A 24,458-nucleotide genomic window follows, 5' to 3' on the forward strand; every position below is an offset into this window, starting at 1 on the left:
ACTGTAGTTTAGTCTCACATAGTCCGTACTATAGCATTGTTGCGGCTAAATAATAGGTACTTAACCAATATTCTACCACGTTGATTGCAAAAAAGAGAAATATGGTCTTGACTTTGACTTTAGCAATTAACACAGTAATCAAACCCCTCATTTCCCTATGTGCATTCCTTCCTAAATGCTGCAAGCTCTGGAGATGGAGGATTTGGGGGATGAGCTCCCAACAAGCCTCACAGGAGTGATCTTTTGATCTGGAGAAAGCAACCAATTTCAGACTTTAGGGTTTCCATTCTCTTAGAATGTACCTTACAATCAGCCCGTTGCAGGAACGAGAGTGATCCACTGTGTTTCCTACACCGTGGAAGGTAGATAATCACAAGTAGATAATCACAACTTAATAAGATCTGTTTTGACTACAATGATAAAAGACATCCTGAGATCCATTACAGTCTGTGGTGACTAAATTTGTTTCCTCTTTATTACTGCTCTAAATAAAAAAAACAGTCAAGTTAGCTCAGCTGGCCACCAGATGGCACAATTGTACACATTGTGAATTCAAAAGCGATTCATGTTGTAAAATCAAGTTAACATTCTGTGTGTCACTAATGTTAAATGTTCTTCAGTAAGCAGCCAGACACTTAAGTGAGCGTGCAAATAAGCAGCAGACGGTTTCATTAGTACATAAGAGTGTCTAGACAGATTTTATTTGTAGACTTGTTCCAGTTCATGAGAGGAAACGGTAAGGGCAGGGCTCTCAAGTTTTTAAATTTTTTTAGGAGTGAAAACTAATTAGCATATTTGATTACGTGATACGACAAAATGTGACAAATTTGACAATAAAGTCAGCATGGAAAGTGACATTAATGAACCTATAAAAACAATCAAAATGAATGGACAATTTATAAAAAACACACATCTAATTCTCAGTCAAATAGACTCATAGCAAGTAGTGAGCGAAACAATAAATATACGAAACAGTGATGGATAGAATTGCTTGAATTAATCTCAGCCACTGGTAATCACTCGGGCCGCATCCATCGTTATTTTGCAGACCATGCTACCACCTCAGTTTGGACCAAACTATATCAAATCAGTTTTCACCCTGCTCCAATGGGAAGAGTCCAGCCCGAACCGCCTGGCCAGGTCCTCCCTGAACCGGAACACAAGCATCCTAGGACCGGTTTCACTCTAGTTATGGGCTCATCAGCCGTGTACAGCTTGGTTCCAGTGACAGTGCGCACAGGACCCACGTCTGAACACACCCGTCCTACTGAAGGCAACACCATAAATATACCAAACAGTGATGGATGAGTAAGAATTGAGGTCTTTGTAATGGTGACTGTGATACACTTAATAAATGTGAGCACAGGAGCAGGATGTTGTACAAATGGGTACTTCCTCTTTGACTGGCCATCAGTAAAGGACATGTATATGCACATTTTGGACAGAAGGTTTGGTTGACCACAAGTGCTTGATTGTATCAGAGGTGGGGGGCCCTCACCTCTTGTGGGACATTCATCTCCAGACAGAAGGTGGGATCCTGGGACTGCCACTTCCTCACCTCCTGTGACTAGAGTGGGAGACAGGATCTGCCCAGAATGCCATGCCTTTAGCACCTTTGTGCAGGGGGTGGAGTTTCCATACATGCAGCCAGAATTTGCCTCATGCTAACGGGAAACAGGATAGGTAGGAGGAAGGGGAAGAGCTCCTCCTGGGAAAGGGCACAGGATCTCCCACAGATGTCACACGGCCTCACCTCGACAAGTGACACTTACTGTGCACTTCCCAAAGCGGCTGTACTTCCTCTCGCATTCCCCCACACTGTAAATGTAGATGAAGTTGTCGTGAGATCCAATCGCCAAGAAATTCCCATCTGGAAAAAACAGAGATGGTCATGGTGTCTGCTTGTTCATTGCACACTAACAGTATAGCCATTCATTGTGCATCTTCTACGCACCAAATATTCACTGATGCACACCAGAGGCAACTAATCACCTGCTTGTAAATGCTCTAGTTGCGGTGTTCACACCCCTGATTACTGTAGCAGGGTTGTGACCACTGCAAGAGTTCCTCTACCCTGTAAGGCAGGGCAAAGAAACTCGTCCAACGTTGACAGCCATAATGCTGAGTGTTCTGTGGCCCTCACAAGGTACAATGAACAAAATGTAGCCTTACGGCTAGAGCGGTCGACCTCGAAGCTGGGGAAGCTGGTTCGAGTTTCGGCAACGACGCGCAACATCCTGTGATTCTGGGCAAATCACTTTAACTCCCCGTGCCTAATCAAAAATGAATGTCTCCATTTGTAACGAAACTGGTACTCATGTAAAGAGCTCTGATACCCGATGTCTCAGTTCTAGTTTGCGCTATAATAAACTCTAAAAAAAAAATATTAATAATCATCCCAGTGAGGAGAAACAAATATAAACCACACGACTGACTGTATGCCCAAATATATCTAATGGGTATAGTTTATCTCAGCTCTGGGATCTTAGGGAACACTTAGGCCCTTAGTCTTTAGCAAGAGCGTTAATTCTGTAGAGGGATATAGACACTGGGCTTGGGAAGGGATCAGGGGTGGGACAACAAATAACCTTTTAACTGTAGCTCTTTCATGAAAGAAAAACACCCTGTAATTCTCTGAGCTCAACACTAGCGGGCAGGAGTGAGCACAGCATGGGCAATATATCTACATAAGGGGCAAACTGATGTGTTACCTGCTGCGGCAAGGTCTATGCAAGTCCTCGACATGACATACAACAGACCTCCTAGACTGTGGTGGGTGGTAAGTTAGTCCAACACTAGGAGAGATAACAGTAATTCCAAACTTTTGTAAGTGTCACAGGTAACAGACAATATGATGTGCTGTTGCTGTTAAAAGCTGATTGTGGTGCATGGAAAGTCGCCCAAAAAAATGTTTTCATTTCGCCACATAACTTTCACAAGTAGTAGTTTTTCTAGCTTCTTTAAGATTCTACAAACTCTGGTACCAACAAATGCCCAAATTTAAGATCCTGAATAGAGTCCTGAACCTCAGATGCTCAGAATACCCCAAGCACTGAGATAGCAGGATAGTGATCTAGAGAAGGCTCCCAAGCTGGATCAACTACATTTATAACAGTGCTTAATTGGAGCCAGTGGTTTCCAGTGCTCAGCACCGACACTTAATCACCAACACCAACGCTTTTCATGAGCACCAGTTAAGGACATACTAATGTATGGGGAGATTAAGTAATTTGCCCAGAATCACAGGGCGTTGAGCCGACGCAGAGACTTGAAACTGGTTCCCCAGCTTTAAAGTCAGCAGCTCAGGCTATTATGCCACATCCTCTTCCCAATTTCATGGTTAGTAGTTGGTTCTGTTTTAGGGGGCACTAACAGTAGAAATGGGCTGGTGCAGGCTGCTCCTGACGAGAGCCCGAGAGCCTCGGCACTTTGTTTTTTTTTTACCAATTAACCACTGGTTTATATGTATGTAACTCTGCCTGCACTCACACATGAATGACTGTTAGAAGAGGGGTGTTACAGGGTGAAATAGCACTTATTACGTTGATAAATAGGGAGAAATGAGGAGTAGGGCAGGTGAAAGAAAGAGGGCAAAGAAAAGGTTGGGAAGATACAGGTTGGCAAAGAGAGGAGAGGAAGAGGCACATAAAAGAGAACGGAGCCAAAGGTGAACAGGAATGGGGAGAGCGAATCAGAGAGAGAGAAAAGAGGACCTAGAGAAAGGGGCAAGATGGAGGGTGGGAGACGGGAGCTGGACACAGAGGGGGCAAAGAGAGGAAATGTATTTTTAGGGGATATGATAAGGAAAAGGAGGCCTAGAGAAGAAAGGGAACAGAGACAGGAACACGGGAACAGCTGTAGAATAAGAGAGTGATACAAAGTATCTGGAGATGCAAGTAGTGAGGAGTGCCCTGGGACTCACCTGGAGAGTATCGAACCACAGAAAGCTGTTCGTTCCCGTCCGTATAATCAGACACGACCATCTGAGTGTCTGTATCCAATACAACCCACCTGTGTGCACAAATCGATGGTTACTTGGTTACTTAGGGGCGCATTGCTCAATCAGAAGACTTTGGTGATTTATTCAATACGTCACCAGGGGCGTTGCTTGGTCAGTAAAATGGGGGGCAGGGTGTAAGTTTCAGATTTCCCAACAATCACGGTAGCATATAATGTTAAAATACATTGTACGACAAGTAGGGTGCATGAGAGGGGCTTAAGGGGCAGTGGAATGGGAGAGGAATGCAGATTGGTAGCGGCACTAGGTGAGCGAAAACACAATATTTTGTATAATAATTAAGGCTCCCTGTTTTCCGTTTTTAATGATTTTTACAGATAAATACAGACAGAAAACACTCATTTTATTGTCTGTATTTATTTTTAAATGTGGATAAAAATGGAAATTGGGTTGCTTTTTAAGTAATTCTAAATACTGTCTGCCATGACTGCCAGGCCAATAGATGTGTGAATTGATTGATAAGGGGGTTACAAAAGAAAGGAATTTTTGTAAGGAGGGTTTAACAGCAGTAGATATGCACAAGGTTGATCCTGAAATTTGCATATTTTTATATAAGTGGACTGATTTATCTTTTGCACGTGTTCACAGCACTGAAACCTGGCAGACATTCAAGCATGAGAGCATATTAATCGGTTAAATAAATGTGGAAATATACTAATTTCAACTGAATGTTTCCACAAACCCCAAAATAAATATGGATAAATACAGATAAAACTAGCAAAAAATAAATATGGATAAAAACAGATGGAAATGGCAAAAAAATAAACACCATAAAACTGGGAGCCCTAATAATAATTAACATTTCTGAGGAATTTCAAAAGCGAGGGAAGGATAGTGTGTGTTTTTGTCTGTGTGCATGTAAAATCTACTGGTGTAATCCGACAGACACATCACCATACCTGACTGAAAGCATCTGTACCCAACTACTTATCGAAAAATACATTTATTAGGGGGGTAGCACCCCAGACACCCCCTGAAACTACGCCCCTGTGCGAGACACTTAGGAAATATCAGTCACAGAACAGAAAGATGCTCACCGGGAGACTACCGGCCACTCTAGGGAACAGGATTGACTTTGAATGTGCTGGAAGCCCCTTGTCTCTGATCCCACAGACAAACTTCACTTCATTTATAGGGCTTCTCGGTGTAATTGAGTTGTACTCATGAAGAAAGTAACTCATGTTGATATTATTTAGGGTTCAAGGCGAGAAGAGTCCACAAGCACAAGGAAGGTTATAACTACATATAGATATGCTGTAAATTACACTGTTTTGCAGAGAGTGAGAAACCGAGAATAAATTGATGCTCTGGGCAGTCTTTATCCAAGAAAGTAAATAAAATATACGTTTGACGGGGTATCATGGCGCTAAGAACAAATCACTTGCCCTCACTGATAGACCGACCGCTCAAAACAAAACAAATGTTGAGTGGAGAAAAGCCATTTCCCTACAGGCATGAGTGTTCCCATCAATAAATATTTTAAGAGCCAAGGAGGAGGTAATTGCTCATAAACAACTGTAGAATGAATTACTTAATAGTGAGACAACGATGCCTTTTTCTAGGAAACATCTGCTGCACCTTTACTTTGAAATTGTCCTTTAACCCCTTATTGGCCTGCCACTGATGCTACATGCACACAAGCAAGTGCAGCACATGCCTGTCCCCAGCATGGATACTGTAAAGACAGGGACTTCTTTAGGCCTGAACAGCAGCTGATGCTTTGAAAGACCCCCGTCTCAGCTTCAGGAGAACATTCAATCATATTTTTGTCTGCCAAACAAGCCTGGATGAGAAGCACTCGCCTGAAGTGTCATCCCATAAAGACAAAGGTGCTGGTTCTAGTTAGTTTGTAGATTTATATAATGCGCTTATCAACAGTGAGGGTATCCAGGCGCTGTCCATGGGCACGGGGAGATTAAGTGATTTGCCCATAATCACAGGATGTTGCGCCGGCGCCAAGACTCGAACCCGGATCCCCAGGTCCGGAGTCAACAGATCTGTCCACTGCGCCACATCCTCTAGGTTTCTAGGTAAGGATAATTTCTGGACTCCCCTTCTCTTGCCAGTGCCACACTGGCTCCTGGTCGCACCACAGAGTCAGTTTAAGGCCCTTTGCCTTGCCCATAGGGCCTTGTATGGATGAGGGCCCACATTTATTCGGGCCAAACTCTTGCACCACGTTCCCTCTCACCCTCATCGTTCTAGTGCTTGTCTCCAAGTCTTTGTACCATGATTCAAGTGCACCAGCCCTGGAAGCAGGTTGTTTCAGTGTCTGTTCCACAGATGTGAATTACCTGCTGATTGATAGTCACCATATTAGCAATCATGAGACTTCCCAGAGAGCACTTAAGGGTCAGCTTTTTTACTGTGTTCTGTTACATATAAATGTTTTTCTGGTAAATGACTTAGAGTGGTATCCCATAACATAATTTCATTAATAAATGATTAAATCATTGATTATCAGTTATACATTGTATCAAATCATTTCCTGTATCACTGTTATAATCATGCATGCCACAAAAAAAAATACTCTGTCTGTATAGTTGTTACATACACTGTTAAGACCCATAAATGATGAAAGATGATAACAAAGGTGCGTCACAGTATCTTCTACGCTTCGTTGTTTCCAAGCTATTGCTGGATATGCCAATATTTTGAAGTAGTAACGCACACACGTACAACACTTCTTTAAATTTTACTCGCTGCATATTTTTTGTATCAAAATAGGAAGGTAGGAGTGGTATCAGAATTCCAGGGTTGGGCTATCAATGAACTTGTTTCCACCACTGCAATGAATAGCAATTTGACCAAATGTCTTCCAGTTCTTTCTGTTCAGAGTAACATAACAATGCTAATTTATGGTCTGGATCTAACATGTAATTTACTTGCTTTCCTAAATACTTAAATATTTCTGCCCAGTATGTGTATAAGTGTGGGCAAGCTCAGAAAACATGTATATTCCATCGCCCGCAATCTCATTTTTACATTGTATACAAGATGGCTCAGCAATAGCCTGGATTTTTTTGTAGGCGGGCGGGTGTTAAACAGATTAGCCACATGGCACAGAAATGCCTTCTCCTAAATTTAGCATCCCTTAATGTTAATTTAGTTCGCTGGCATGTTTCCAAAAATGTTCTTGACATAAAATACCTGTGTTGTTTAATCATTTCTGCATTATTGTTGGTGAGAAAGGGGAAGGCTTAATTGTATTTAATAATGCATACCAATCATGAATGTCCTTTTGGTACTAAAGGACCTTACTTAAGGTATGAACAAATGATTGACTGATTTTTTAATTTTAATTTTTGAAAATATATCAAGGAATTCAATGTAAGAAAACTGAAACCAAAGTTCACTCTTTTGTTTGGAGTTTTCCTCTCTTCTCTGTTTATTTACATAGCCGTGCTAGAGCCGAGAAACCATCTGGTTAATGTTGTATTTACAAATGTTTCACTCATGTAAATGAAATCCCATACTAATAGCACAACAACTAAACTGCACCCATTGTGCATGATATTGGTATTTCTCGCAGTTTACCGTCTCCAGTTCTGCAGTCCAGACTCCACGCAATATATCTGGCATGAAAGCAAACCAAACAAGCATATGCAATGCAATAGGTCTCGCATTTACAAGAGTTTAAGCTATTGTCATTTACAATGGTAATAGCTAAAACTCTCGTAAATGTGAGACCTATTTCACTTCAAATATACGGCCGCCATTGCCCTGGGCTGCTTGAAAGTGAAAGTGCGCATGACGAGGAAAGCACGTCGTGCCTGCAGTAGGAGAAACCCATTGAAGAAAAGAGTGCTTACAGACTAAATAAGACATACTGTGTCTCAACAGAAGTAAAAGGTCCAGTCACCATGGGAGGTTACAAATGCAGACAAGGTGGTACTCAGGAGGGACTACCAAGCCTAACAACGACTCGCAAGCCAGCATTTACGAAGGACAATGACACAAGCCAATGACAAATATGGGCGAGGAGTGGGCGGGGCTTCAAAGCCATACTCCAATATAGCATGCCTTGAAGCAGCGCATGTGCTGCCCATGCTCGACCTAAAAGGACAAATACCATAAAACCCATGACCAAAATAAATGCTTGAGAGAGCTTTAAATTGTCCCTGTGCCACCCCAATCTATCAAGAACACATTAGGCACTGACGAAGGGGTATTTCGAAAGCACAGGAAACACACAGCCTTCTCTTCAGAGGATGCCCACCTTTGCAAGTATAGAGTGCCCCATGGGGCATCTTTAGTGTATTTCACATCCCCCCCCCCGGCACTTTATGCACATGCTTTATTAGAAAAACTTTACCGGCCAGAGTTGAGTCCCACAGCTGCCACATTCCCTCCGGGATGGAAATCTGCGCAGAGTCCGGTCTCCTGTCCACAGGAAACAAACGTGAAGTGTTACTTTCCAACCTAACTTTATCGCCACCTGACTTCTGCGGGATGTTTTAGAGAACCTAGAACCTTAGAACCTACCTCCAAGGAGAAGCTCCAGGCCAGGCAATGCTCCTTGCCATCCCATCCGCACACCAGCCGGTCATGGCCACAGGTCAAGAAGAGGTCCTTGGATGGGTGTGTTGCAAGTCCCCAAAGTTCATCTGTGTGACCCTGCATCAGAACAACATTAAAGGTGTCAAAGATAGGGCAAGGAATCGCGCCATCATAACCCTGATCTTTTGCCATATTAATAATGGGAGCTAGAATCTTTGCTTTCTGAAAGAAAGGGACTTTATTATGTATAAGTACTGTATTCTATGTTACAAATTAGGCTATACACCAAAAATCAAATGTGCCTCAAACCTTCTGGACCCAAGTTACAACCCCTCCAGCGTTTATAGCTCAATCGCGCTAGACCTTTAGGTAATATTGAGCCCTATGCCTCCTGTTATCCCCTGCTGGGATATTCGGGAGAACACGGGTGCGTTCTCGAGCATTTGATTTCTACAGTGTTAGTAGGCAAAAGGACACATAAGAAAAGCTCAATGTTACAACTTTTGTACCTGATATCTCTAGCCCTTTGAATCACAGCAGACTGTGGATAAAGGTTCACTGGGAATGTGCAGTAGGCAAAAACCTTTCTGGCTGCAACCCACCACAAAAACAAACAGAGTCCTTAAGACTCTTCTAGGGAAATGATGTAGTGGTGTAGAGGTTGACTATGTCCTCTACAAGTCCGATTCAATTCACTGGAGTCCAGTGTCCAATACGCACTGGGCTCTAGGCTGGAGACAGTGCCTGGCAGCGGTGGCTCCTCAGTAATGGCGGTGGAGCGTCGCCCCACTGGTTCAGATCCAGCAGCTGAAAAATAAAACTATATTTTATTAACGTTTTATTTTTCAGCTGCTGGCTGAGCCAGCATGTGTAGGGAGGGGCAGGGTGGAGCCGGGCCATGGGAGGGGGGAGTAGGAGTGGAGTTCACTTTTAAGTGAGCATGTGCACATGCGCAGTTTGGTTTTCCAACCAAGCTGCATTTCACAGCTGGGTTGGAGAAACAGCACAGACTCTCTGTGCCTGAGCGAGCGTTAAACCAGCCTGCTCAGGCCAATCCCCACGCTGCTACATGAGAGCAGCACTGGGATTGCATAGGGAGTCTCTGATGCAGGAAGCATCGGAGAACGAGGCGGCCGAAGCAGCATCAGGTACGTTTTTTTTTTCTTTATTTTTAAACCTGTGCTCCCCCCGCTCCCTACTTCGCCCGCACCCCCTTCACTAGCCGCACCACTGTTTACATGCGTCGGCCGCCACTGGTGCCAGGCTAGTGCGCCACTACACACTAAATATGGTGGGTTTTAGGGAATAATGGCCTGTTTCTTTGAAACCTTTGGTTCATGATTTGAGATTTTCTGGTGTCTGGGACAGCCATGAAATATGGGGGCGGCATAGGGGAAGTAGAGGGAGGGGGGTACCCACTGTGGGCCCCAAAAGACCAGTCTGAATGGCTAACGTTTAGAGCATGGGGACTGTGACTGCAGCTTTAACCAGTGATATTCCAGGGACCAGAGAAACCAGGAAGCTGATTTCAAGGGCTCCAGAATCAGGACAACTTCCTCCAGCCAATGAGATGTGTGTGTGGCGAGAAAGGGAAGGCAGAGTATTTCTCTTCATAGTTAAGTGACTGGTAAATGAAGATGGCAATTTCTTTAAGTGCCTGTCTGTCACTATCTGTCACTTACCATGTTCTTATTTTGTAATTCTGGAGACTACACCTTTATCCCTAGGCTGCTTGATGAAAGCTGATAGCAATGAAAGAATCAAAGGGATACATGAAATCATCAAGGCATCTTCCTCAACTAAGCAGTGAGGATCTAAAATGGAGATTTTATGCATTGTGGGGAAGAGCAGAGCCATCCAAATAGACTTCTTTTCCTGTCCAGCCAAGATTCCCCCTGGCATTTATAAAGCTTTTCAGGAAGGGCTAAAATGACTGGGACAGACATCTGTGACTCAAAGGACCCCTACCAAATAAGAGAGAGAGAGGGAGAGAGAGAGAGAGAGAGAGAGATAGAGATAGAGAGAGATTAGACATAAATGGAGATGGCCTTGTTTGAAACTATTTCATCTCGAGAGATCTTCTCTCCACTGATTATTTCCTGTGTAGCCAGAGGCCAATACCTTGCATCTTCACTTGTCTTTGACTTCCAAGCTATTCTGCTGACTTAGCTGCTATTCCATAGCCTATGTTGAAGATTATGCCATAAAGTTATATTCAATCAATCAATCATTTGTAAAGCGCACTACATACCCGCAAGGGCCTCAAGGCGCTGGGGAGGGGGGGGGGGGAGGTTGGGTGGGCGCCACTGATTGAACAGCCAGGTCTTGAGTATCCTCCTGAAGGTCAGCAGGTCTTGGGTCTGTCGTAGACTCAGTGGGAGGGTGTTCCATGTCTTGGCGGCGAGGTGGGAGAAGGATCTCCCGCCCGTGGTGGTTCTTCGGATGCGCGGGACGGTGGCGAGTGAGAGGTTGGCGGAGCGTAGCTGGCGGTTGGGGATGTAGAAGGAGAGCCGTCTGTTGAGGTAGGCTGGGCCGGTCTTGTGGAGTGCTTTGTGTGCGTGGATGAGGAGCTTGAAGGATATCCTCTTGTTGATGGGGAGCCAGTGCAGGTTTCTCAAGTGGGGGGTGATGTGGCCGTGTCGTGGTACGTCGAGGATCAGTCGCGTCAAGGCGTTTTGGATGCGTTGTAGTCGTTTGATGAGCTTGGTCGGGGCTCCTGCGTAGAGGGCGTTTCCGTAGTCGAGTCTGCTGCTGACGAGGGCCTGGGTGACTGTCTTTCTTGTATCTGTTGGGAGCCATCTGTAGATCTTGCGGAGTAATGCAGAGGGTGTTGAAGCAGGAGGAGGAAATGGCGTTGACTTGCTTGGACATTGAGAGCGTTGAGTCGAGGATGATTCCCAGGTTGCGTGCGTGGTCGGTGGGTGTCGGGGCTGCCCCCAGTGCCGTCGGCCACCAGGAGTCATCCCTGGCTGAGGGGTTGGAGCCGAGGATGAGGACCTCTGTCTTGTCCGAGTTCAGCTTCAGGCGGCTGATCTTCATCCAGTCGGCGACGGCCTTCATTCCTTCGTGGAGGTTGGCTTTGGCGTTGATGGGGTCCTTGGTGAGGGAGAGGATCAGTTGAGTGTCGTCTGCATAGGAGATTGTGTTGAGATTGTGCTGTCGGGCGACGTGTGCGAGCGGGGCCATGTAAATGTTGAACAGTGTCGGGCTGAGGGAGGATCCCTGGGGTACGCCGCAGATGATCTTGGTGGCTTTGGAACGGAATGGGGGGAGGCGGACGCTCCGAGTTCTACCGGAGAGGAAGTAGGTGGTCCATTCCAGAGCCTTGTCTCGGATCCCTGCGGCGTGCGCGTAGTGTGCGGTGGCAGACAGTGTCGAAGGCGGCGGAGAGGTCTAGGAGGATGAGTGCTGCGGTCTCACCGTTGTCCAGCAGGGTCCTGATGTTGTCGGTGGCGGCGATGAGGGCAGTCTCGGTGCTGTGGTTGCTGCGGAACCCTGACTGGGAAGGGTCCAGGATTCTGTTTTCTTCGAGGTATTGGGTTAGCTGTCTGTTGACAATTTTCTCGATGACCTTGGCTGGGAAGGGGAGCAGAGAGATAGGCCGGAAGTTCTTGAGGTCTCCGATATTCCGTGCCATATACATTTTTATAGGTGTGTGTTTTATTTAGTTGTGTGCATGCTTTCTGTGTATTCTGCAATAAAAAAGGACGCCGGACCCGCATACCTTAACCGCCACCGCTCCTTCCACACACCCACCAGAAATCTCTGCTTCGTCTAACTGGCCCTGACCACCATCCCACGGATCCACACGACCATGGCTGGAGTTAGATCCTTCTCCTACCTCACTGTGAAGACCTAGAACTCCCTGCCTCTACATCTCAGGCAATCACCATATCTGCCTCAATTCAGGAAGGACCTCAAGACCTGGTCTTTAACTGAAATGTTGATCTCCCCCCGCGCCTTGACACCCTAACGGGTGAGTAGTTGCGCTTAACTAAAACCCTGATTGATTGATTGATTGAGGTGTGTGGGGGAGCCGGTTGAGATTAAAAGAAAGCAACCACCAAACATGAATGTTACACAGAATGCAGAAAGAGGGTGGGGAAACACATTTTTTTTTTAAGACAAACAGCATTTGCCACCTTTAGGATAAGGAATGAGTTGTATAGAGTACTTCAGCTCAGTGAAAAACGGCCTATGGTCTACGTGTCTGAGGCACACCAATTTTGAATCACACTAATGTGCCGGGCAGATGACCACACCGATAATATTCACAAGAAAAAAACACTAGCAGATTTATAACCCCCTTATCCCAATGTTTGAATTTTAGCGTAAATCCGATTGTAATCAACATATCAATCATTGTAAGTCTTTGTTAGGAACCAAAGTTTAATGTAGTCCATGGTACCCTAACGGACTAACCTCTGTGTCCAACCAGCAGTGCACAAAGCTGAAACCCATATACAGCAGTTAATAGCTTTGTTGGGGGACTGTTTATATCATTACAAGGCCATCCATTACATTGAATTATTTTAAAGGAGAATTATGGTATGCATAAGACTAAAAACTATTCTGTTCAAAAAATAAGAACATTATTGTTACGATTTAAAACCTAATGACCACTGAAGTTTGCCAATTAATGTGAGCAGCGTAATCAAAACTAATCTACTAATGCACTGTTCATGACCTCACACATCCAGCACAGATGACATATTTAATGATATCACTAGTGACATCACACAGCATCACACTATGCCTTTACCATGCCCCTGGCCGCAGGGCTTGGCCTTTGGCCAGTCGCTGTGCCGAGCCCGGTGTAGACGTAACCCACTGAACACAGTGGTGACTGAGTGCAGGGAGTGCTTTGGCCTGGCTCTGCACCCTCTCATTAAATGGAAATAGCCCACTTCATACAGCTTCCGGCTATGCACAGTGAAGGAGGAGTGCTGGGCTTTACCTCTGACCAGACTCTTCTTCTGACAGTCATGTGCACAGCGACTGGTGAAGTCGGATGCAACATATGGCCTTCGGCCAGGTCTTGCGCCCAGCCCCTGCGTGGACAGAACCTGCGGTGCCCTATGTCCTCGGGTTTGTGGTCTGGGCCTGGCTTGGGAGGGATGGATGGACTGAGTGAAATGCTGGGCTATACTGTTTGGGTGTCTGCAGTAACAACGAGGAAATAATATTTATGTAGTTAAGAATATAGGATTTTAGAAAAAAGTGCATTCTGCTTTCTTAAAAAAATATTCTGTGTCTGAAAGTCAGAGATTTGTGACGCTGTCGCCTGCAAGGTGTATCTAAAAATGGTCCCTGATTCAATTAGAAGATTGGGGTTTTTCTGAGCTTTCATAACAAAGATGGTAATCAAACAAAAGGCAGAGGTAAGCACTGTAGAGTGGTTTAGGAATGTCATTTGAATCCACTGTCATGTTTAAAGACCAATATAAAAAACTACACCCACATACACACATAACTCACACACACACAAACCCCACATATACATACCTCCCCCACACACACACCCTCCCCCCCCACCATGCTCTGGTCTCCCCGCAATACCTGTATAATGGGAGTGAATCCCTCTGCAAAACTCCCCCGCAGGAGCGCATTTCGGGTTGTGCCAACCAGGAGCTCTGTGCCTGTGCCCTCAGCGATAGCCCGCACTGCGCCAAATCGCTCTGGGATCTGCGGAGAGGAACACAACTGATTTGATATAAGGCACAATGGCTACTTGTTAAATTCTGTGACATAAACGATGTATCCAGATGGAATGCTGATATATAGCAGAAGAATAAGTGAGGAGGTTGTAGGGTCTGTGTAGAGGTAGGTGGCTACCATGTTGTAGGTAAAATTGTAGAAGGTAGTGTATAGGCAAAAAATAAAAAAGTAACCCGTGAGGTAGTTGGGCAGTGATAGGCAAGGTGTGTGCAGGCCGTGGGCAGCTTTGTTTACAGCCATGCCTGTGGAGGGGTTTACATAGAATGTTACATGCATGTTAAGTAACTGGATAAGCTTTTGCAAACAGTGTGCAGGTATCTTAGCAAGAACACCAGAGCGGTAACTGCTTATTCTGATTAAGTGCATTTCCAGTAAGAAAAAACGAGATGTTTGCAGACAGTCTTTAGAAACACCTAAGTTCTACATCTGTGTATTTAGATGTGGGTTATGCGAGTGCAGCAGGTAGCAATTATATAGGTGATGTTTTTCACATAGTGAAATATAGGTAAGTGTCCAGGTGCAATTCAGGTGAAGGGGTGGGATATTTGCCATGTGTAGTTTGGAATGAATTGTTAGGTCAGGATGAGTGTAAATAGGTTGTTTTTTCGGATGAGTTACTTGCAAACAGTGTGCATGATGGCTAGCGGCGACAAGTGAGGTTGTTGTTGACCTTGGAATGGTTAGCCTTGACACACTTGAGATGCTGCCAGGGTGTAGGATTATTAGAACTAACACAAAGAAGATATTCGCAGATTGTGTTAGTTAACTAGCCGTGTCACCTGAGATCTTTTTTGCAGTGACACAAGTGCATGCTTGCTGTGTCTGGGCTTGCTATAAGGAACAGGTCAGAGTTTGCAAACTGAATGGGTTAAGTGTACGTTGGTTTACAGTGAAAAAGTTTACATATTTGCAGATAATATGTAGATTGGTTAGAAACGATCCAAGCAAAGTGTTTTCAGATAGTGTGTAAATTAGTTCTTAACCTGTGCTCCATGGACCCTTGGGGGTCCGCAACGCCCACTCAGGAGGTCTACCGCTGCTTAGAAAACGAAATAATATCACCAGGCTAATTGAACGTGTCCTCATGTAACGCAACTGATGCTATCTATGTAAGGCGCTCTGATACCCGATACCTTCGGGTCAAGTTTGCGCTATATAAAACTCCATTAAAAAAACTATATATAAAGAAGTCAAATATAAAATTGAAAATTTAAAACGATTTGTAAGTGTGAACTAATTGGAAATTGGATGCTAAAAATGGAGTTGGTGTCCTCAGTCTGATTCATGGGAGCGGAGCAAGTACATCAAACATGATATAGTAGGGACGATTGGGGGCCTCAACTGAATTTAGAAAAGCTCCAGCCTTCGCCTTCATATTGACATTTCAATTTTTTTAAAATGTATTTGTGAGTTAAATAAAATATTTAATAATTTGAGAAGTGTTTGAAGAATGCTTGTTTCTGGTATAGAGTACCTACCAGTGTCAGGGTGGGTGTGAGTTGACAAGTTAGGAGGTAGCAAGCAGTGTGAACGTTGGTTAGTAGATATAGGTGAGCTGTTTGCAGACTAAGAACATTTCAATCTGGTTGGAAAGTCACCATAAATTGGCAGTTCCTCCACCTTGCCAAACTAGTGCTTTTCCCACCCAATTTAGAGCAGGGGAACCACTGACTAACCACCAGCAGCCCATTAAAAGCAACGGCCACAGTAGTGGTGCCTTCATCCATCTGGGAGAACACCCTATTTAGGATGGTCTGCCCAATGCATATTTTCAATTCTGGGTTTTCCATGTAAGCCGTGCGGGTCCTGGACATGGAAAAGAAACAATTGCTCATGCAGGCAGGGAGAAAACCTCCTGTGTGTTAGGGCCACTGCTTTTTTTGGTTTTTTTTTCACAAAGGAACTCCTGCTTGGGGAGTTTGTTTTGGAAAAACAAAACAAAATGCCAACCTGTTGAAAAACACACAAGGGGCCATCTCACATTTAGTTCTGTGGAAATTGCATCCGCTTCACTTTTAGCAAAATATCGCGGGTGGCTTCTCCAACATGGGGCGAAAGGGCAGAATCTCCCTCAAACTGGCAGGCGAGGTGCCCATCCAGCTCTAACTGACCCACTAAGGACAGATTGGCTTGTGGTGACTGGTTTGGTGTTTGTAGCCAATGACTAACTTGGCTATCAGGGATCCAGATGAGTTGTTGTAGATAGTATACAGATAGCCCACCACGTGCAGGTGATGTGTTTTCAGACATTGTGTTGGCTGTCCCTCTCAGAAGGATGCATTCTTTTCAGACAATGCTTTATCAGCAGCACTAAAAACTGAAGTGGGTCACACAATGTATGGGGTTGCCAGCTTTGCAAGAGAAGAAATCATATATGTTAGTTAACTGTGGCAGGTGAGGTATCTCCAGACAGTGTAAGGTGGGCTGTAGTACCAGGAAAGTTGTCTGAGAATGCAACAGGGGGTGGGGCAGCGGCATCAGGGAGTGTTTTGCATATGGTTAATATATGGGCCATCTATGACAGTTGACGTAATGAAAGACAACACATACAATATTTGTTTAGCGGTAACAGGAGCGATTTCTGATAACATGCAGGTTAGTCTGTTGTCACAGTTGTATTGTATCGTAATTGCATTCCAAAAGCGCCTACTACCCCCAAGGAGGCAGCACACTGCTCTGGAACCCGAGATTAGTGGTTAAGCCAATGGTTATTGATGATTATTGGAATTAGTCTTGGGCTCTCAAGGAGACAATTGCAGGCATATATTCCAGTGTATTTGAGGTGGATTAAATTAGTATAGTGAATAACAGCTCTGAAGGCGCAGTGCCCAAAAGCTGAGTATAGAAAGTAAGAAAACAATTGTATTGTAATTGCATTTATATAGCACTTACTACCCCTGCTGAGGAGTTGAAGTGCTTTACGCCAGGAAGCACACTGCTTTGGAACTCAAAGTTTGTGGTTGATCCTGTGGTTGTGGTTATTGGTACAGTGTCTTTGAGGTGGATTAAATAAGTAGGAGTTAAGTGTGATCATTAGTGGGGAGGAGTATATGAGTAAATGCAGATGGTTGGTGAAAATAGTTGATGAGCTAGAGGAGAATATCAATTGCTAGGCTGCAGGGTCTGACTTCTAAAGGATAGGTTGTGATCTTGGAGATGAGGTGTGGGCAATTTGAAAAACTACAGTAATGGAGATTAAGACAAACCTGCACGTGACTAGAGTAGGCTGTACTGACAAAGAGGAGGCATGCAGAGGATCTAAAGAAAGGAGACGGTCATTCAAAGAAAAAAAGGAGTGGTGATAATTAGACGTTTCAAGTCAAGGTCAACATTTTCTTGCTGGATTTTAGGGACCCAGATGATTAAGTAACTCGGTAACGCCTTATATGGTAGAAACTATATCCAGCCGCAGATTCCTTACCTTAGAATTATCTCCAGGCGTCAGACTGGATACGGAATTTTTTTTCGTGAGCAGTACCACTGCACCCCTTAGGCAACGTCGCTTGGCTCTATGTAGCGTCATCTGCGCCAGAAGTGATTTGCACAGTGCTTTTATAGATGCTACCCCAGTGTGCTGATGTCAGTTTCTTTTCACGACTTTCCACGCAAGGAGGGCGGAGCCACAAAGAACACTGACCACTAGTGTGGAAAACTAGGGTCCTGAAAGAGAAACAGCCTTGACCCTTGAAATATGTCTGCAGAGTGGGGAGGACGGGTGAGTTGGTAAGGAATCTGCAGCTAAATAGAATCTCTACCAGATAAAACATTACCAAAGTTAAGTAACTTGTTCATCTGATAGAGACCTCTAACTGCAGATGTCTTACCTTAGAATACATACCAAAGCAATGCCTCCCCAGAGGTGGGTCTGCAAACATAATTTAAACCAGATAGTCCTGCAGGACTGAATTGGCAAAACGCTCATCATGATGGACCTGACTGTCCAGGCAGTAGTGTTTGGTGAACATGCGCAGCGAGGCCCATGTTGTTGCCTGGCAGATGCCTCGGGCGGGAACTCCACATGCTAACGCAGTGTTCGCAGCCTTTGCTCTGGTGGAATGAGCATGCAAACCCTCTAAGGGCTGCTTCTTGGCCGAAGCGTAGCAGATCTTGATACAGATAACGATCCATAGAGAGATAGTTCGCTTCTGGGCGGCCTTCCCTTTCTTGGCCCTGACATACCCCAGGAAGAGTTGATTGTCCACCCTGAGCGGTTTTGTGCGGTCAAGGTAGCACAACAACACTCTTTTTAGGTCCAGTCAGTGGAGTCTCTCCTCTTCTTTAGAGAGATGAGATAGGGTGTAGAATGTAGACAAAGTGATGGACTGGCCTACTTGGAACGGGGTGACTACCTCCGGAAAGGAGGATGCTCGAGCCCAAAGCACCAGCTTGTCAGGAAAGAAAGACACATATGGAGGCTAAAATTACAGCACCAGCATCTCACTGACCCTCCAGGCAGATGTAATTGCCACTAGGATGGCCATCTTGATGGTGAGAAGCCTAAGAGGGCAGGTATAAAGCGGCTCAAAGGAAGCGCACATCAGAAAATGAAGAACTAAATTAAAATCCCATTAAAGCATTTCAAATGGAGCTGGTGGTAGCATTTGTTGGAGACAAGCGGCCAGCAACATCAGAAACCCCGGAGGACCTGCCTGCATTCACTCTCCAAGCTGTTTCTCCCGTGAACACCGGACGTGTTTGAACTGCAGCTTCTGGTGCCAGCCAGAAACCGTGAATCCAGCACACTCTGCACCCGCCGAGCCCGGCCTGTGTTTGAGTGAACAAACACCACGAGGAGGTCCCCCCGGCGATCCTCACCCGACATCCGGCAACCCCTGACCTGCCTCAAGCCTCCAGATGACGCCTGCAGCCTTAATCCAGGAGACCCCCCCTACCGCGACCAGAGCTGGTAAGAAAATCCGACGTCTAAAGGCACCCCTGCACCCAATGCCCCACGGCCTTGTGTGCCCAACCCAGTGGTGCCTGACCATCCCTCTACATCCCAACTTACCCCTCGAAGTGGTGGTCACTCCTGGAAGATTTTCGTCCCTGAGCCTGCAGTGTTTCTTTGTCCCGGAAAATCTCCTTTGGTGCTAACTTGGTTCCCAACATGCCCTGAGCTTAACCCTAGGAGCTTTGCTCCCACAACCCTGTGGCCTGCGTGCCAGCAGCCACCAACCGGAGTTCCCCTAGCCCCCATAGGATAACATTGGGCCTCAACAATCTGCACCCGGCCGCCCGAGTGCCGCCGAAGGTGCAACAACAGTGCATCACTGACCCTGGTAGACCCCTGAGTCTAACCCCAGAACCCTAACTCAAAATACCGATTACTTACCTTGAAACAGATAACTCATTTTTCCTCATAGGATAACATTGACACTTTTTCTCTCAAAAAGTTTTTGTGTCGACTTTTGAAAACTGCAAATATTCCTTAAAAATCAGCTGATTAACCAAAACACATTTTCCCAACTGTTTTCAGGAAATGTCCCAGTGCTGAATCCAGGATCCAGCACTGAGTAAGAAAAAGTAACGATAACCTAACTTACCTGCTAAGTGAATTTCCTCCCATAGGATAACATTGGTGATTCTATGTGAAATAGTTTCCAAGTGTCAACTTTTGAAATACAATAATATTCCTTAAAAATCATACCTTTAACCAAAACGCATTTACTCACCTGTTTTCAGGAAATGTGACAGGGCTGAATCTAGGATCCAGTCCTGTGGTTATAAAAGTAATCTGAAAAGTAATTAACTGAATTTTACTTAAAAATCCCATTCAATTGAATGTACTATACCTGCAATGTGTTGCAATCTGCTTTCTTAAACCTGTAATTAAAACCAGTACCAGTTATACTGCAATTCTGAACTGTGTTCAAACAAGTCAATTACTACTGCAAAGTATTTATATGCTTACCTGTACCAGGCTTGCTTGGTTCTAGAAATAAAACAACAGTATATTTTTTATACAAAACAATTGGCCTAGAGTTCAGTTCTTGAGTGTGTGAGACCATTTGCTGACTGAGTGTGTACATCAAATGCTTTACACTGTCCTCTGATACTGCCTTACTGCTCGACCAAGCTACCACTTTAGAGAGTAAGGTTCTATCTAACTTTAACCTCTGCCAAACCTCTGGAGACTCTTGGACTCAATACACACTGTACCTCACTTTGGTGCAGTATTTATAGAGCCAGTTTCTTACAAGTATGTCCCAGGCCTCCTCCAGGACCATGGGCAGCACCTGCGCAACCGGATCCAACAGTGCATGGGAGTAATGGCCCAAAAGGCACAAGGTGTTCACGGACCGCAGTGCCAGGCTGGTGGAAGAAAACATTTTCTTGCTGAAGGTGTCCAGCCTCTTGGATTCCCTATCCGATTGGGTGGTAGGGAATGTGCCAGTGTTTACACAGGAATTGGAGGCTTGGACCACCAATCTCTCTGGGGTAGGTTGGTGCGTGAGGAAATTGGGGTGCCCTCGGACGGGGCAATGGCAGAGAGGCAACAGGAGCATCTGGGCAGGGCTTGGACCAGGTCCCAAGCAGGATGTCCATAAGGGCTTCATTAAATGGAAGAAGCGGTTCTGAAAGGGGTCACTCCTGGCTGAAGCACCTGTGTCAAGACATTAGTCTTGACTGCCACTGAGGGCAAGCTAAGGTCCAGGACCTCTGCCCCCCTTCTCACCACCATAGCAAAAGAAGCTCTCTCCTCCATATCCACGGTAGGAGGAGAGACATGCCAGTAACTGGAGAGGTTCCCAGTCCACTGACGTCTGTCAAGTCCTCACATGCTTGAAGCCAGCTTTCCTAGTGGACATCCCTGCCACACTAGGAGAACAATCTAAAAAAACGTTGCCAAAAATTGAAAAAAGGTCTGTCAAAAAATGACTAGGGGTACCTCTCTCTCGAGATCTGCGCGGACTAGCACAGAAAGAAAAGAACGAATGGCTGCACGCAGGGTTGAACCTATATAGGCAACGCGCACATCACTTCCAGCGTGGACGCCGCCACGTGGAGCCAAACAATGCCATCGGCCAACGCGCAAAAGTATTGCTCACGAAAAAAAATCTGGATCCAGCCTGACGCCTGGGGATAATTATATGGTAAGGAATCTGTGGCTAGGCGTCTCTATCAGATTGAGGTGTTTACACAGTGTGCAAGTTGTAGCTCATCTCCCTCCTTAGGATTATTGTTTTGCTTTATTCCATATTTTCCCAACTCAAAATCCAGCCCTATACTCATACTCGGACTTTGCTCTTTGAAACCCTCGGTTGATTCGCCATATCTCAAAGAAGTCAAAAAGTAAGCGAACACTAGTACAAGGGTGGCTGAGAAAGAGGGTCTCTGCTGGGGGTGTAGCACTGGCTGAGCACTGCAGAGACGACCTGCACTGGGGGACTGGATCATCACTAGCCTCATGTTTCTGAAGAGTCAGACTGTAACCAGTCTCTAAATCTAAAGTGTGTTCCTTATCTGCCACTGATGAAAGAATTGTTGTATTAACTGATCATCCACAGTATGTTCACTCAGGAAACACCGCTCCAAAGTCTACCTGTCAGGCATCTTGTAACTGGCTTCCGGCTGCAAGTCTATGGGCAATGAATGGTTCAGTTTCTCTTGGCTGCCTTCATCCAGTTCTGTGTTTAGCAATGTTTATTTATCTTGAACAAGCACTAGGGGAGAGGTGCCAGACAGAATGCAATAATATGTCAGAGTTGCTATGATACTTCTGCACTCTGCCCTGTGTCCTAGTTTCTGAGCCACTGTGTGTGCAAGGCTGGACAACTCAGTGGGTCTGAGTCTGTCACTGGGTTTCTAGAAAAGCAGTTGATAAATCATTAAAACTAAATACCACCCAAACTAGTACAGAGGTCAAATCCAAGTTCAATAAAATTATCCAGAGGGCCAAATTCTAGTTTAACAATGTCACTATGGCCAGATAACCTGGCTACTGGATATCCAGTAGTAAGAGAAAAGCGCGGTGCACTGGCACGGCTCAGAGATGGTGCAGAAGAAGAAAAATGTCTGTGCCCATTGTGGCTGTAAAAAAGGGAGATACACTTTCCACTGGGTTCAAGTCTGGTACCAGGCAGGACATGGAAAGTGCAGCCTCACCAGAGCTGCATACTTGTTCCTGTAGGTGCACTACCATTGGTCACGCAGTTGCTTCTTGGGCCTGTTCTGATGGATTGAGCCGCAAGGTATTTCTGGCTCCATGGGTGACTCCGTTTCTGATGGCATCCTCCATTTGGTTTCATTCAACAGTGATCCTGGTCAGGAGAGAAATCAGACCTGTCTTTTCTCAAGCTTAGCTCCTGAGTGACACTCAGGCTTCCACAACCCCCTTGGCCTGGTGCTAACCGTTAAAAGGGAACAGCTGCAGGCAGCGCCTCTACTAGGATATCTCTCTAGGGTGGTGCTCAGCCTCCTCAAAATCAAGATAAACTACAACATACTAACTTGGGTGGAGCAGTATTTATCCACATAGGGGCGCACTAAGGAAAAGCCAGAACAAGCCAATGGCTGCATTTCCTTCCAATTCTAAACACACTTCAACAGGGTAGGAATGGGACAGACAATAGGCCTAAAAATAAAAGTGTCCCCCATTAACAAATCAGATAGGTAAAAAAGTGTCCCATGCTGGCAAATCGGGGAGTTTTTTACTTGTAAAGACACGCCGTTTCGCAAGTTACGGAAAATTGCATGCATTCGTGCTTGCTGCTGTCAATGTTTGCTCTATTATCAGCGAAATCGGTAAACAATGACTCACAAGACCATAAAGCAGGCCCACAAATAGCCAAAAAACACACAGTGACCGGTTAGACCATCCCTTCTGGCACTGCCAGATTTCCCTTTTGGCCTGTTCGACTGTGCTCTTCCAACTCAGATGAAACAACTTATATCAAACGGCAATAGGATTTATGAGTTCCCTCTACTGATCCCAGACAGTCTCAGCCAAGGTCTTCGGGTGACATCCAACATGATTCAGAAAGCGATACAGTTGTGAAAGTGGCTCAGGTACATTGGTCGGCTGGACCTAATTTTGGAGGCAGCTGATACAGGCCTCGCCTCCTAGGAGTGCACGAAAACATGGCCTGTGTCTTTAAGATTTTGACAGAGATGCAACTATTTCATAGACCGAGTGCCAATAGCCACCTTGACTAAAGATGGAGGTACTATTTGTTTGAATCACATAACTAACAGATCCTAAGTTCTGCTGTTGAGTGTCATCTTAAAGCAAGGATCACTTAAAATGGAAACAGACTGGTTAAACAGGGCCAACCAGAATAGGTGCAGGATGGAGCAGTTTTATTTGCTGAATTAAATGGTTACAGAGGAAGAATTTATCCGCATTTACGGGCAGGCCTGCTGTGACAGATGAGAGATTTTAAGAAAAAACGCAGATTGACTAGCCTTGACTGTTAAAGTGTCAGCAGACAGTGTGAGGGGAAGCTTGAGCCAACATTGACATGTGGTCATTTTCTTGTTATGCACAGATTGGCCAGATGTAGCAGGTGAGTTGTTTACTGGCAAATGTATGGCTTGGTTAGCTTTGACAGAGGAGCTATTTACTGACAATAGTGATAATACAGTGAGTTAAGTGTTTGCTGTTGACTCAGGTGCATGACCTACACGTCCCAAGTTTGAATCCTGAGAATGCCGTATCCCCCTTTTATCCCTTTGTAAACAAGCATTTGCAATGCAACAGGTCTCGCATTTACGCGAGTTTGAGCTATTGGCATTGTAAGTGACAATGCCTTTTATTTATGTTTTGGTTTCTGAAGCATAAATAAAATAAATATAGCCAGCACAAAATATGAAGAGACTGCGATGAATGGGGATTGAATTGACATGTACGTAAGTCTGGTAAGTATTACACGTAAAAAAGAAACACGCCTTTCAGCTAAATGAAAACTTTGAAACCAATTTACTGACACCACCGAGATGTTAAGCTACAAAAAGCAAGTGTTTTCCAAAATGCCCCAAAATGTAGTTGTCATTTAAAAAACGTACAGACGTATAGCACTATGATTGTTTTGTGAACTGAACACACAGCGAGATGTTTGAGTGAGAGTCAAAACATGCTATTCAGACACAAGAGAGGCATGGGTCGGTCGCATTTATCGTTATCAAAAGGAAAACTTCCTGTTTATTCACAGTCTTGTGAAGGCCTGGTAAGTTCTTAAACAATAAGATATTTTTCACAGGCAGGTTCTTATGCCATGGAGGT

The 24,458-nt window shown here is 45.0% G+C and overlaps 1 protein-coding gene across 1 annotated transcript in view; it reads right to left on the reverse strand.

Moving 5' to 3' along the window:
- The window catches only part of EML3 (EMAP like 3), a 349,814-nt gene that overhangs the window by 15,653 nt on the left and 309,703 nt on the right, over positions 1-24,458 (reverse strand). The window contains exons 16-20 of the mRNA XM_085626072.1: positions 14,078-14,203; positions 8,504-8,635; positions 8,334-8,401; positions 3,923-4,011; positions 1,773-1,870 (exon numbers count right to left, since the gene is read on the reverse strand). Coding sequence (XP_085482198.1) covers positions 1,773-1,870; positions 3,923-4,011; positions 8,334-8,401; positions 8,504-8,635; positions 14,078-14,203 — 513 coding nt within the window. The remainder of the gene's footprint in view (positions 1-1,772; positions 1,871-3,922; positions 4,012-8,333; positions 8,402-8,503; positions 8,636-14,077; positions 14,204-24,458) is intronic.

The sequence above is a fragment of the Triturus cristatus genome, chromosome 9 (assembly GCF_964204655.1).
Source record: "Triturus cristatus chromosome 9, aTriCri1.1, whole genome shotgun sequence".
Taxonomy (NCBI): Eukaryota; Metazoa; Chordata; class Amphibia; order Caudata; family Salamandridae; genus Triturus; species Triturus cristatus.